Below are 12,750 nucleotides of genomic sequence, written 5' to 3' on the forward strand. Positions count from 1 at the left end.
ATGAAACAGGGGTAGAATTTCCCGGGGATGAAAATGTCGCGGCCAATTTTTTGCTACCGATTTTCTGGAAACCGATTTTTCTAATTTTTCGGGAAATAATTGACCAAATTTAAAAGAATTATATATGAAACAGGGGTAGAATTTTCCGGGAAATGCTATAAAGTGTATAATTTTTCGTTACCGATCTTTTTGGAAGCCGGTTACAAAATTTTTCCAATTTTTCGGAAATTAATTGACCGAATCTTAAAGAATTATATGAAGTGGGGGTAAAAATTTCCCGGGAATTGCCATAAAATGTATAATTTTTCGTTATCGATCTTTGGGGAAATTGGTATCAGAAAATTTTTTTGAAATTAATTGACCGAATCTCAAACAATTGTATATGAAGTAGAGGTAGAATTTTCTGGGGAGTGCTATAAAGTGTATTATTTTTCGTTACCGATCTTTTTGGAAACCGGTATCAGAAAATTTTCCAATTTTTCGGAAATTAATTGACCGAATCTCAAATAATTGTATATGAAGTAGAGGTAGAATTTTCTGGAGAGTGATATAAAGTGTATTATTTTTCGTTACCGATCTTTTTGGAAACCGGTTACAAAATTTTTCCAATTTCTCGGAAAATAATTGAATCTTAAAGAATTACATATGAAATAAAGATAGAATTTCTCCGGGATTGCTATAAAGTGTATAATTTTTTGTTACCGTTTTTTTTGGGAACCGGTTACAAATTTTTTGAAAATTTTCGGGAATTAATTGACCAAATCTTAAAGAATTATATAGGAAATAGGAGTCGTGTGTCAAAATTTTTTTAATTGTTGGAGGATAAGTTTAATTTTTTATTAATGAATTGATTGTCTTGAAACCGGTTACGAAGTTTTTCCAATTTTTCTAAAGGGGTTTTCGATTTTTGTTTAAAAAAATGTAGGTACGTGATTGTTCTAATTTCCTCAAATTTTGAGATATTAGCTGAATTTTTTTAAAGATAATTTTTCGTTACTTTTTTAAAAACAATGCCCAAATTTTTCTAATTTTTTGGGGATGGCAAAGATGTGTATAATTTTTCATAACCGATTTTTTGGAAATTGGTTTCAAAATTTTCTAATTTTTTGAAGATGGCTACGATGAGTTTATAGAAAAATTGTTAATAATAAAGGGGTTTCCGATTTCTGCTCCAATTTCCGTAAATTTTGAGATATCAAGCTAAATTTTTTTTATGGATAATTTTTATAGATAATTTTTTGTTACCGATTTTTGTGGAAACCGGTTACGAAATTTTTCAAATTTTTCGGGAGTTAATTGATCGAATTTCAAAAAATTGTATATGAAATAAAGGTAGAATTTCCTGGGGTTTGCTATAAAGTGTATAATTTTTTGTTACCGATTTTTTTGTGAACCAGTTACAAAATTTTTCTAATTTTTCGGGTATTAATTGACCAAATCTTAAAGAATTATATATGAAATAGGAGTCAAAATTTTTTTAATTTTTGGAGGATGTTTATTTTTTTATTAATGGATAATTTTTCATTAAGAATTGATTTTCTTGAAACCAGTGCCAAAATTTTTCTAATTTTTTGATGATTGCGAAAAAAAAAATAAAATGGAAGAAAATAAAAGAGAGTTAATAATGGTGGGTCAACGGAGGGTGAAAACGCGTGCGAGGCACGAGCAAAAATAAAATTTAAAGACTTTAATATAAAGGATCATACATTTTTGAAACATTTGACAATATGCTAATCTGCATCCATTATATTATCTATTATTTTTTATTTTAAAAAAAAAAATTCGAAGAAATGTAGGTTAGAGTTTGAGGAGAAAGAATATCAAAGGTGCTCCTAATTAATGAGTGAGTTTGGGGAGAGGGGAATAGATTTTGAGCCCGCGCGAAGCGCGGGCGAAAAATCTAGTAAATATATAAAAGCTCAGCACTAATCAAATTCTTCCAACATAAGTGTTTTTTCGACAAGATCAAAGGCGCCGCAACGCCCATTCCAGCGAGACAGCGCAGCCAGACTCTGCATTTCATCAACAACACTATTAAAACAAGAGAAATTACTTTGTTCCAAGACTAATAAAATCGCTGACACTTTTGTGTCGCTACCTCCCGGACTATTACAGTCCAAGCAACGTAGGCGAAAAACATGCGTTATTTGGAAATTTGTTCTTGTGTTTTTCTACCCTTAAATGGAAAAGTTTACCTATTTATTTCATGTGCTCTTACCTATTTTTGGAAAAAAAAATGAAAAAAAAAAAAAAGATTTTTTAAAGAAAAATGTAAAAAAGTGATTATAATTAAAAAAATGTTAAATGTATAATCATGAAATTCATAGGTAATGTGTTTTTAAGGTTGCTGAATACGAATCTGAAGTAAAATTTTCAACATTATAAAATGGCGACTCAAAAGAGCGGGTAAAAAGCACAAAATTAAGCGGTTTTTTTTTTAAATTGTTACATTTGTCATATTATTCGTATTTATTGATTTTCATCTTCATTCAATTCAATGGGTTCATCTTCATAAATATCTGGATATATCGGTACGTTTAAGCAGCTCTGATTCCAGCAATTTTGCACACAGTTCCGTGCATTGAAGTCCAACTCTTCTACAACCGCAAGCTTTTCCGCAGCCAGTTCGACAGCCGCAAAATATCATTTTTAAAATACTGTCTGGAGCTGAAAGTTGTTTCATAGTGATAGGTGTAAAATCATTATTCCAGCCTCATGCAGTTGCTGGCAATTCGTATTATCCACTTTTGAACTTGAAAATATACTCTTTTGATATGCTGCATTGCAGCATCTTCAGAGGGAGGCAAAGTTTCAAGTTTAACGTTTTCATCGCGCTCACTCGCACGCTGCGGTTCTCCGCGCGCGAGCCAAGAAATCCTATACAGTTTATAGCACTCCCCGGGAAATTTTACCCCTGTTTTATATACAATTCTTTAAGATTCGGTCAATTATTTCCCGAAAAGTTGGAAAAATTTCGGATACCGGTTCCAAAAAAGATCGGTAACGAAAAATTATACACTTCATATCACTCCCCGGAAAATTCTACCCCTGTTTCATATATAATTCTTTGAGATTCCGTCAATTATTTCCCAAAAAATTGAAGAAATTAGAAAAACTGGTTTCCAAAACTATACACCCTATAGTACTCCCCGGGAAATTCTACCCCTACTTCATATACAATACTTTCAAAATCGGTCCAATAGTTTTTAAGATTACCCCGAACAACAGTACAAACGACAGTAAATACGACTTTTTTTACTAAATTGCGTGTAGCCACTAAAATAAAAGTTCAAAAAAATATTTCTGATATGCAGTCTTAAAGTTTAAGACCCAAGCTACAACATCCCATAAGTTATTTTTTCAAAAAAATTTTTTTTCTATTACTTTTTCGACTTTGAAAATAGAGAAATTTTCATATTTTCTAGTTCGACATTTATTTTTATATACTTTTTTGAAAAATACACCTGCTTAATATTTTGTTTTTCAAATAAAACATGTATCATCTTAAAGTACATATTTTCAGCTTTAAAAAACCCTGTTATTAAATTTCAATATCTATTTCCTAAGCAATAATATCTGCAGTCAAACTTGTTGATCAATTTTGAAATAACGAAATTTCAAGAATCAACTTTGAGGTCCCAACTTAAAAAAAATAAATTTTTGTAATTTTTTTCATTTATTGCATGTTATCAGCACATATTTTAAGAATATAATGCTTTAATTTAGAAGTAAAAATCGGCAAATTTAAATAAATGGCAATGATATTAGTAAAATAAGTCAAAAATTTCACATCGTCTCTCTTCAAATTCGATTTAAATATACTCAAAATGTTTTCTCAATTTTTCTAAACCACTTGAAAATTAGTAAATTACGTCTACTTTCGAATGCATTTTGTAAAATTTGATTCTATCGATCCAATCAAAAGTTACAACTTTTTTTAAAAAATGTGCGCGCGCCCGCGTACTCTGCAGGCGGCTTCACACGGGACGGCATCGACGCACTTTGAAGCGTTAATTAAAAAATTATTACTCCTACACATATTAATATTAAGAAAACTTTAGATATGTTTCTTTAGTAAAATTTTCTCCTCTTTCGATTGGCATGGTTTATTTTTTCATAAAATTAATGTTTTTTTAGTTATACTTAAAAAACCGATTTTTTCGGTCTTTTTTGTTAAATAAAACATTTAGCACAGGGTTTACGTTGGTAAACTTTTGAGACATGTTTTCTGAAACCCAAAAGAACACTTTCCAAAAAAGTTTACTCTTCGAGGAGAAATTTCCAAGTGTTTTCCTACAATTGACTGGACTATTAGTATGGCAAACTTATTTACCTTTAGGTTACAAGATGTATCTGATCAAACTATTACTTTTCTATTGTCATATATTAATTTCCGGTTGAATACGCGTATATCCTACCGGTGCGATGCAAATCTAGTAAATTTTATTATGAGTATTCTACATTATTCGAGAAAAATTTTCTGCGTGTATGATTTCATAACGATTATACCGATTAGAAACGATTGAAACGGATTCGTACTCAAAGATGTAATTTCACTCGTTTTCTATCGGTTTGAATCAGTCTAATTTGTTATGATTTCGTGAACCCCGAAATCACGAAATCATAATGATTTAAACGGATTGACTGACCGATTCAAACTGATAGAATCCGTGAATTCCGGATATATAAACAGGATTATTTACTACTTTATTATAATTCCATTCTTTGTACTACAAATTTATTACAATGTGCAGTATTTATTTAACCCTTCGAAAACACACCTTTTTTTTTCATTCACGGAGAACACTGGGTTAATCTGACCCTACACACACTTTAATCGTCCACCATTTTAAATTGACGAGTGCAATTAGCTTGAAAAAATTCCCAGATGTACTTGGAACATTGTTAAATCAATTGATATAAATAAAAAGTGCCATTGGAATTATTTACATATTTTAAAAAATTAAAAAAAAATTAAAAAAAAAATTTTTTTTAAAAATTTTTTAAAATATGTAAATAATTCCAACGGCACTTTTTATTTATATCAATTGATTTAACAATGTTCCAAGTACATCTGGGAATTTTTTCAAGCTGATCGCACTCGTCAATTTAAAATGGTAGACGAGCAAAGTGTGTATAGGGTCAGATTGACCCCCCCATTGACCCAGTGTGTTCTAAAAAAAAAAAAGTGTTTTACGAAAAAAATTTTATTTTTTTGTTTAATATTTTTGGCTAAAAATTTTTCTGGCAAAAAAAAAAGGATCAAATTAACCCTGTGTGTTCTCAAAGGGTTAAATAAAAACATTTTACAGTTTTGCAAATATAGAATTCATGACTTTACCAAAAGGAAATCCTGTAGTAAGAACTCTATTACGTAAAAATTATGTGTTATATACATTTTAATGATTAAAGCGGATTTAATCCGATTCACATAGCTACTTTCACTACCCAATTTAAATGGATTAAGCGCAGATACGATTGAAACCGATTGAGTAGAATTTAGATGAATCCGGAAATATCGTATTAAATCCGATTCCGGTGTTGTATTAAAATTTCACGATTGATGCGGATTCAATAAGATTCATGTGGTCATTTTATTACCGATTAAAATGGATTAGGATTAATACGATTGAAACCGATTCAGTCGGATTCAGATGAATTCGGAAATATCGCATTAAATCCGATTTCGGTGTTGTATTAAATTTTTACGATTGATGCGGATTCAATACGATTCATGTGGTCACTTTATTCACCTGATTAAAATGGATTGGCATTAATACGATTGAAACCGATTCAGTCGGATTCAGATGAATTCGGAAATATCGCATTAAATCCGATTTCGGTGTTGTATTAAATTTTTACGATTGATGCGGATTCAATACGATTCATGTGGTCACTTTATTCACCTGATTAAAATGGATTGGCATTAATACGATTGAAACTGATTCAGTCGGATTCAGATAAATCCGGAAATATCGCATTAAATCCGATTTCGGTGTTGTATTAAAATTTTACGATTGATGCGGATTCAACACGATTCATGTGCTCACTTTATTCACCCGATTAAAATGGATGTGCATTAATACAATTGAAACTGATAATGACGGATTCAGATCAATCCGGAAATGCCGAATTAAGAACGATTCCGATTGATTTGTTATTAGAACCGATTCACTTCCAATCGGGCATCCGATTAACCGGATTGAAAACGCATTCATTCCGATTCAATTTCATCAAATTTAATACGGAACCAATCGGATTTAATCGGTCATTTTCAGCAGGGATACGTCGCAAAACTAGATTTAAACATAAAAATTTTTATATACGCATTTAGACAATTTGTATGATGTAACCTTGTGTTCTTCCAGAATGAAAAAGAGTAACGATATCAGATTACACATTATAAAATCGATAAATTTTATTTTGTCTTTTTTTCTTTTACAATATTAACCTCATAACTGAAATACATCAGTATAAGTCGTTTCTAACCAATTATCACTCATAGTTTAAATACAGAATTGGCAAATGTGAAGAAGACTGATTTTCTCTCTTATTTTTGTTACTTACATAAGTTACACCCACACGCGCGCGCGCGCGCACACGCGCACACACACACACACACACACACACACACACACACACACACGAATACATACAAACATACATACATACATACATATATATATATATATATATATATATATATATATATATATATATATATATATATGTTACGGGAAATATGAAAAATTGGGAATTATACATAATGGCCGGCCAATATGGATAATTCCCAATTTGTTTGGTCAAAATGATTAATAGAGAAGAATTAATCAAATTTCCCGGTTATTATGCATATTTTCCAATGCTGAATGGTCATTTTGATAAATCATCTTATTTGGGCTACGGTCAACGTGACGCTACAAATGCTTTGGAGCGTTCTTCTTCTTTTTCTTTCTTCATTGAAAGAAAAGAGAAGAGGAATGCTTCGAAGCATTTGTAGCGTCACGTTGACCGAGCCTTGATTAACTGTTTAAAGCGCGTCACTAACCTATATAGGTTAGATGACGCGCTTTAAAAGTATTTAACTGTTTAAAACGCGTCACTAACCTACGTAGGTTAGATGACGCGCTTTAAACAGTTAATCAAATAAGATGATTTATCAAAATGACCATTTTGCATTGGAAAATATGTATAATGACCGGTTAATTTGATTAATTTGAACATTTTTGCTTTTATTATTCAAATGTCCCAAAAGAAGCAGGAATTATGCATATTGCCCGGTCATTATGCATAATAACCGATTTAATCAAATTTCCCGTAACATATATATATATATTTATATTAGTTAGAAATATTTCTGATGATATACTCTGCTATACGGAAATAGTTTAGTTTCTTCAAATGATCCTAGGCATCCTAATTCTCATTCTCTTTATATACATATATATAATACATATACACAAAATTATACTATACATGCAAAGCTTAGAAAGGAAGATTGGAATGGGACATTACATATGTGTATGTATCTATATGTATGTATACAATATTATATTAAAGGTGCTTCGCAGTTAGCTGCGGCGCATAGAAAAAATGTAAAACTTGAAAACGTTAAGAACAATGTGGATTACAAAGATTTTGTTCCGACAAATGCTTCATAAATAATGCAGTAAAGATAGTAAAAAAATAATGATCGTTGTTTACTTCATAAGCAGTCACATTGAGTATGCATACATTAATATACAATCGAGCATTTGCGTTCTTAATTCATTCGCGAAACTCGATTACTGAACAAAATTCTTATTTTGAACTTGATTCAAGTTTCCGCATTTATTTCAATGAGTAACACGCGCAAAACAGTAAAGATCATTGTTTCCGTCTTGCACTTGATTTCATTCCGCATGGTCAAATAGCGAAATGTAAAATGGTGGGCAATACAAGAGGAAACATTCAGTCTATAAAGATTAATTCGATTAGGAAACAAGTTTAAAACCGAAGGTGTCCATAATACAAATCTTAACTGTCCGACCTTGTAAATACTTTTTGTGAGTGTTAACATTTAAGCAATTTACTATGTAATTTTCCTTTCGCGAAGCGTCGCAAATACATAGTATAAATGAAACAATCTGTCGTGGAAAAAAAAACAGAAAACAATAAATGAATTTTAAATGGAATTATAGATTTTCTTTTTTCTTACATATGCAAAAATTGTTTCTGACTTTGTACTTCTATACGATTTAAAGTTGACAATTATAAAAGAAAACGCAATGGAATAGTCAATTTTATCAGCATGAGACATTTACAAAAATTTTCCTATTTACTATATCGTATTAAAATTATATACAATATTGAAAATCTCGCAACGCGATTGACAATATTCAATGCTCATATATCTAAAAACATCACTCATTTTTATTATTGTACCAGCAATAAAAAGAAAGATCTTGATGTGTTTAATTCTATAACAGACATTAATCACGTTATGTGATTAATCAAGCATACCTTCCAAAAATACAAGCGCATCCACGTTATCAATGGCATTTTCTACATCACGCTTTTGAACAGTTCGTTTCTTCGCTTGCGCAGTGTATTTATAAGCTTCTTTTGCAAGCGACTCGATAAAAAATTCCTATAATAGGTAGACAATTGTTTTAATCCAGTATCAAACGTATCACAATTAATTATTCAATACTATTTATTTACCACTGACTTCGCCACCAGAAACGCAGCCTCTTGATTAATCAAACTGACTTCGGGGTCCATTTTAACAATAGTCTTTATTCTTCCCAGTGGCAGTCGTATCAATTTTTCTCGCTGCTCCTCGTCACCATGTGGGTTATCGTCGACTTCTTCTCGCGAATCTCGAATATTCTCCCCATCATACTGGTTTTTGTCGAGTTGGATCTCTTCGATTAAACCGTTAATCTCCGAGTTGTCCATGTTGACACGTTAGTTTATGGGTATGGTGCTATTCATGAATATACAAATTTAAAATATGTTACAAATAAACTCAAAAAGTAATTATTCAGTTTAAAGGCCTCACCTCCAATATCAACGCGTTTTTGCGTGAAACGACCGAATCTGACAGAAAAAAGCGTCGCGCTCTGCCCCGCGACGCGAGATATTAAACGTTAATAAAGTTGACAGGAATCAGGTTATGATGTCATACCGACGAGATGTAGCGACCATAAACATGCCCCGCGGCCACATGCGCATGCTCCGTGGCCGCACGCGCATGCAAAAGTGCGTGAATTATGGCTCCTGCGGCCCGATTCTGTAACTCGTTATGCTGTCGTTATGTGTTTATAACGACAGTTGCGCAGGTATACTATATAAGAAAAAAGCTGCGCAACTGTCGTTATGAGCACATAACGACGCATAACGAGTTACAGAATCGCACTGCAGGGCCCGTATTCCGTTCCTGCCTACCGACAACTGTCGGTTCGATAAGTGTCGTTGCGCAGGTTTTTCATATCGTGTAAAAGCTGCGCAACGACACCGACAATTGTCGGTAAGCGGATTTTAGCGGAACAGAATACGGCCCCTGCACACAGGACGCGGCAGCGCGGCATTGCGGCAACGCGGCACCGCGGTAACCAATCACCATCTGCCTTTCCGTACTACTTTCAAAAGTAGAACGGAAAGGCAAGACGGTAATTGGTTACCGCGGTGCCGCGTTGCCGCAATGCCGCGCTGCCGCGTCCTGTGTGCAGGAGCCATTTTATGCTAAGACTCCATAGACGCGGAAACGCCGTGCGGTAGAGTGCGTTGACCAATCAGAAGGCTGCCGCAATGGAGTCTTAGCATAAGGGCCCGGACACACACTTCTGCAGAACGCATAATGCGTAAGCATAAGAAAATTGATTGGTCCATACACATGTGCATAAGAAAATAGACCAATCAATTTTCTTATGCACATGTGTATAGGCCAATCAATTTTCTTATGCTTACGCATTATGCGTTATGCAGAAGTGTGTGCTCCCCGCTTAAGGGCCCGGACACACTTCTGCACAACGCATAATGCGTAAGCATATAAGAAAATTGATTGGTCCATACACATGTGCATAAGGAAATAGACTAATCAGTTTTTTTATGCTTACGTATTATGCGTTGTGTAGAAGTGTGTGCTCCCCGCTTAAAGGTGAAAGCACATAAAATTGCAAGAGCCATGAGCACGAATGCAGAAGCCATATGCGCATGCGCTATAGTGTCTGCATACTGCTATGGCTTCTGAATTTTCAATCTACATACATGCTTATGTATTTTTATGTAGATTGAAAATTCAGAAGCCATAGGCAGTATGCAGACACCATAGCGCATGCGCATATGGCTTCTGCATTCGTGCTCATGGCTCCTGCAATTTTATGTGCTTCCACCTTAAGGGCCCGGCCACACACTTCTGCACAACGCATAATGCGTAAGCATAAGAAAATTGATTGGTCCATACACATGTGCATAAGGAAATAGACCAATCAGTTCTCTTATGCTTACGCATTATGCGTTGTACAGAAGTGTGTGCTCCCCGCTTAAGGGCCCGGACACACACTTCTTCATAACGCATAATCCGTAAGCATAAGAAAACTGATTAGTCTATTTCCTTATGCACATGTGTATAGGCCAAGGCAATTTTCTTATGCTTACGCATTATGCGTTGTGCAGAAATGTGTGCTCCCCGCTTTAAAGGCCATCGCACACAAAATGCATAGCTTAACATAAGCGTAGCATAAGACCGCTGGACCAATGAGCATCTTATGTAAATCAATATGGCGACTTTATGCTGGATGCTCATTGGTTTAGCGGTCTTATGCTATGCTTATGCTAAGCTATGCATTTTGTGTGCGATGGCCTTAAGCATAAGAAAATTGATTGGTCCATGCACATGTGCATAAGGAAATAGACCAATCAGTTTTCTTATGCTTACGTATTATGCGTTATGCAGAAGTGTGTGGCTCCCCGCTTTATGGGCTCAGTCACAATGAGAAAAATAAGGAATAAGATAAAGGAATAAGGAATAAGGCATGTTGCATCTCACTTTAATGTACGTGTATACGCCCCAATAAGTAATATTTTAATTTTTGGTGCTTTTGATATAAAATCGCGTTTTCCACCCTAGATTTCCACCCCTTAGGGGATCCTGCAGCCGTATGATTACCGACATTATCGTTAATCGATGGATCTTTTAATTGGCTTTACAGAATTGCAAGTTTTTGGTCTAGAATTAAAGTCCGCACAAAAATCTAGGGTGCAAAACGCGATTTTATATCAAAAGCACCAAAAAATTAAAAATATTACTTATTGAGGCACATACGCAGCTGTCACCTGACGACAATATTTGCTTAAAACAAAAATTCTACAGTTTATACGTACATAATGTTTATCATCCACCCTTTGGAAAACATGTAGGAATAATATCGTGTAAGTAGAAGTAAGATTCAATGCGTACAAAAAAAGATCCATCTAATAATTATTTTAGTAATGCAAATACGGATGCAGGATGACAAGAAGAGCAGCAACAGTAGTTGCCGGATCTTGCGTAAGATGGCGAGCAATCGAAAAAAGGACAGATGTCATTTCGTTAGACAAAGACAGATATAGGGAAAACAAAATTAGAAAGGTTGACATTATCGACATCGAGAAAGTTCGCCAGTCACTGCAGGATCCCCTTAAGATGGTCTTAAATATGGGCCAATTCCTTTTAGTGACACAAGTCGACACAAACATCGTTCTATCCTTCTTGGCATTCAATGAATAACAAAGACAGAACGATACTTGTGTCGACTTGTGTCACTAAAAGGAATTGGCCTTTTAAGGACGTTCTCCGGTGGCAGTTGTGCTCAACTCAGACGCACGGAGTAATGATATGGTTGACAACTACTTCCGTGCGCAAAAGTCTGAAACTCGTCTAGCCGCGCAGTTTTACTCGATCTGGCAAATTTTTGTTCCGTTTCCATTTCTCCAATACCAATCATAAATAAGTACGTCCTACTTGTCTATTGAGCATTCTAAAAGTAAATAATAATGGATCATAAAGAAAAAAGATTAAATAACTTGATTTAAATAACGTTGCCCATCAGATCTTGACGTTCTCTACTTAACCTATATGTCGCAGCGGTAGCAACGTTGTCAAGTCTCGCAGTGATCTCTCCCTCTCCCTGCCTCCGAGCAGACGAAAATTATGTCCGATAGTGTTCTTTAGACGACTATTTCTCAAAAATAAATACCGCTTGCTATATCGAACTTTATTGTCATACGTTACTAATAATATGAGGCATCTTATACTATTTTTTCAAAAAAATTCTAAGAAAACTGTACTTATTATTCATTAAAATGTCCGTGTCGAGAGAGCTCAACATAGGGATCCCGTGTTAAAAATCAGAACTTTGAAGCTGAATATCTCAAATTTTAGTACCGCAAGGGGCATTGAATAAAACGCCTACGTATAAAACGCGTTTAATTAAACATATACTGAAAGTTTAAGAAAATTTCTAAGAAAACGATTTTGCCGGTGAACGTCCTTAAGAACCGACTATGAATACCGGCCTTAATGTACCGGCCATAGAACTCGTTCTTTATACCATGATCGAGACCACTTTTGTTTCACGGAGTTCGACCTCCTTCTCTCTTACTTCGTGACTAAAGGTCGATGCAGACACAGCCGTGCCCATGATGTAAATATAAAGGTGTACAGTCGTTCACGGAAAGGTTGCAACACTTTTTTTTTGATGATTTTTGGAACGCGCAGAAATTTTG

The 12,750-nt window shown here is 34.2% G+C and overlaps 1 protein-coding gene across 1 annotated transcript; it reads right to left on the reverse strand.

The window, feature by feature from the left end:
• Positions 1-8,265: 8,265 nt before the first annotated feature.
• On the reverse strand, positions 8,266-9,342 carry Pole4 (DNA polymerase epsilon subunit 4). Its single transcript, XM_071775274.1, has 3 exons — positions 9,044-9,342; positions 8,704-8,968; positions 8,266-8,629 (listed from the first exon to the last, which is right to left on the reverse strand). The coding sequence occupies exons 2-3, from the start codon at positions 8,938-8,940 to the stop codon at positions 8,489-8,491; spliced, it is 378 nt and encodes a 125-aa protein (XP_071631375.1). The 5' UTR covers positions 8,941-8,968; positions 9,044-9,342; the 3' UTR covers positions 8,266-8,488.
• Between the last annotated feature and the right edge of the window lie 3,408 nt (positions 9,343-12,750).

The sequence above is a fragment of the Temnothorax longispinosus genome, chromosome 4 (assembly GCF_030848805.1).
Source record: "Temnothorax longispinosus isolate EJ_2023e chromosome 4, Tlon_JGU_v1, whole genome shotgun sequence".
Classification (NCBI taxonomy): Eukaryota; Metazoa; Arthropoda; class Insecta; order Hymenoptera; family Formicidae; genus Temnothorax; species Temnothorax longispinosus.

Bases quoted from the DNA above. Each gene is read 5' to 3' on its own strand.
- Pole4 (XM_071775274.1), bottom strand. From the start codon at position 8,940: ATGGACAACTCGGAGATTAACGGTTTAATCGAAGAGATCCAACTCGAC. The intron at 8,630-8,703 runs GTAAATAAATAG...TACCTATTATAG, and splicing joins TTCTGGTGGCGAAGTCAGTG to GAATTTTTTATCGAGTCGCT.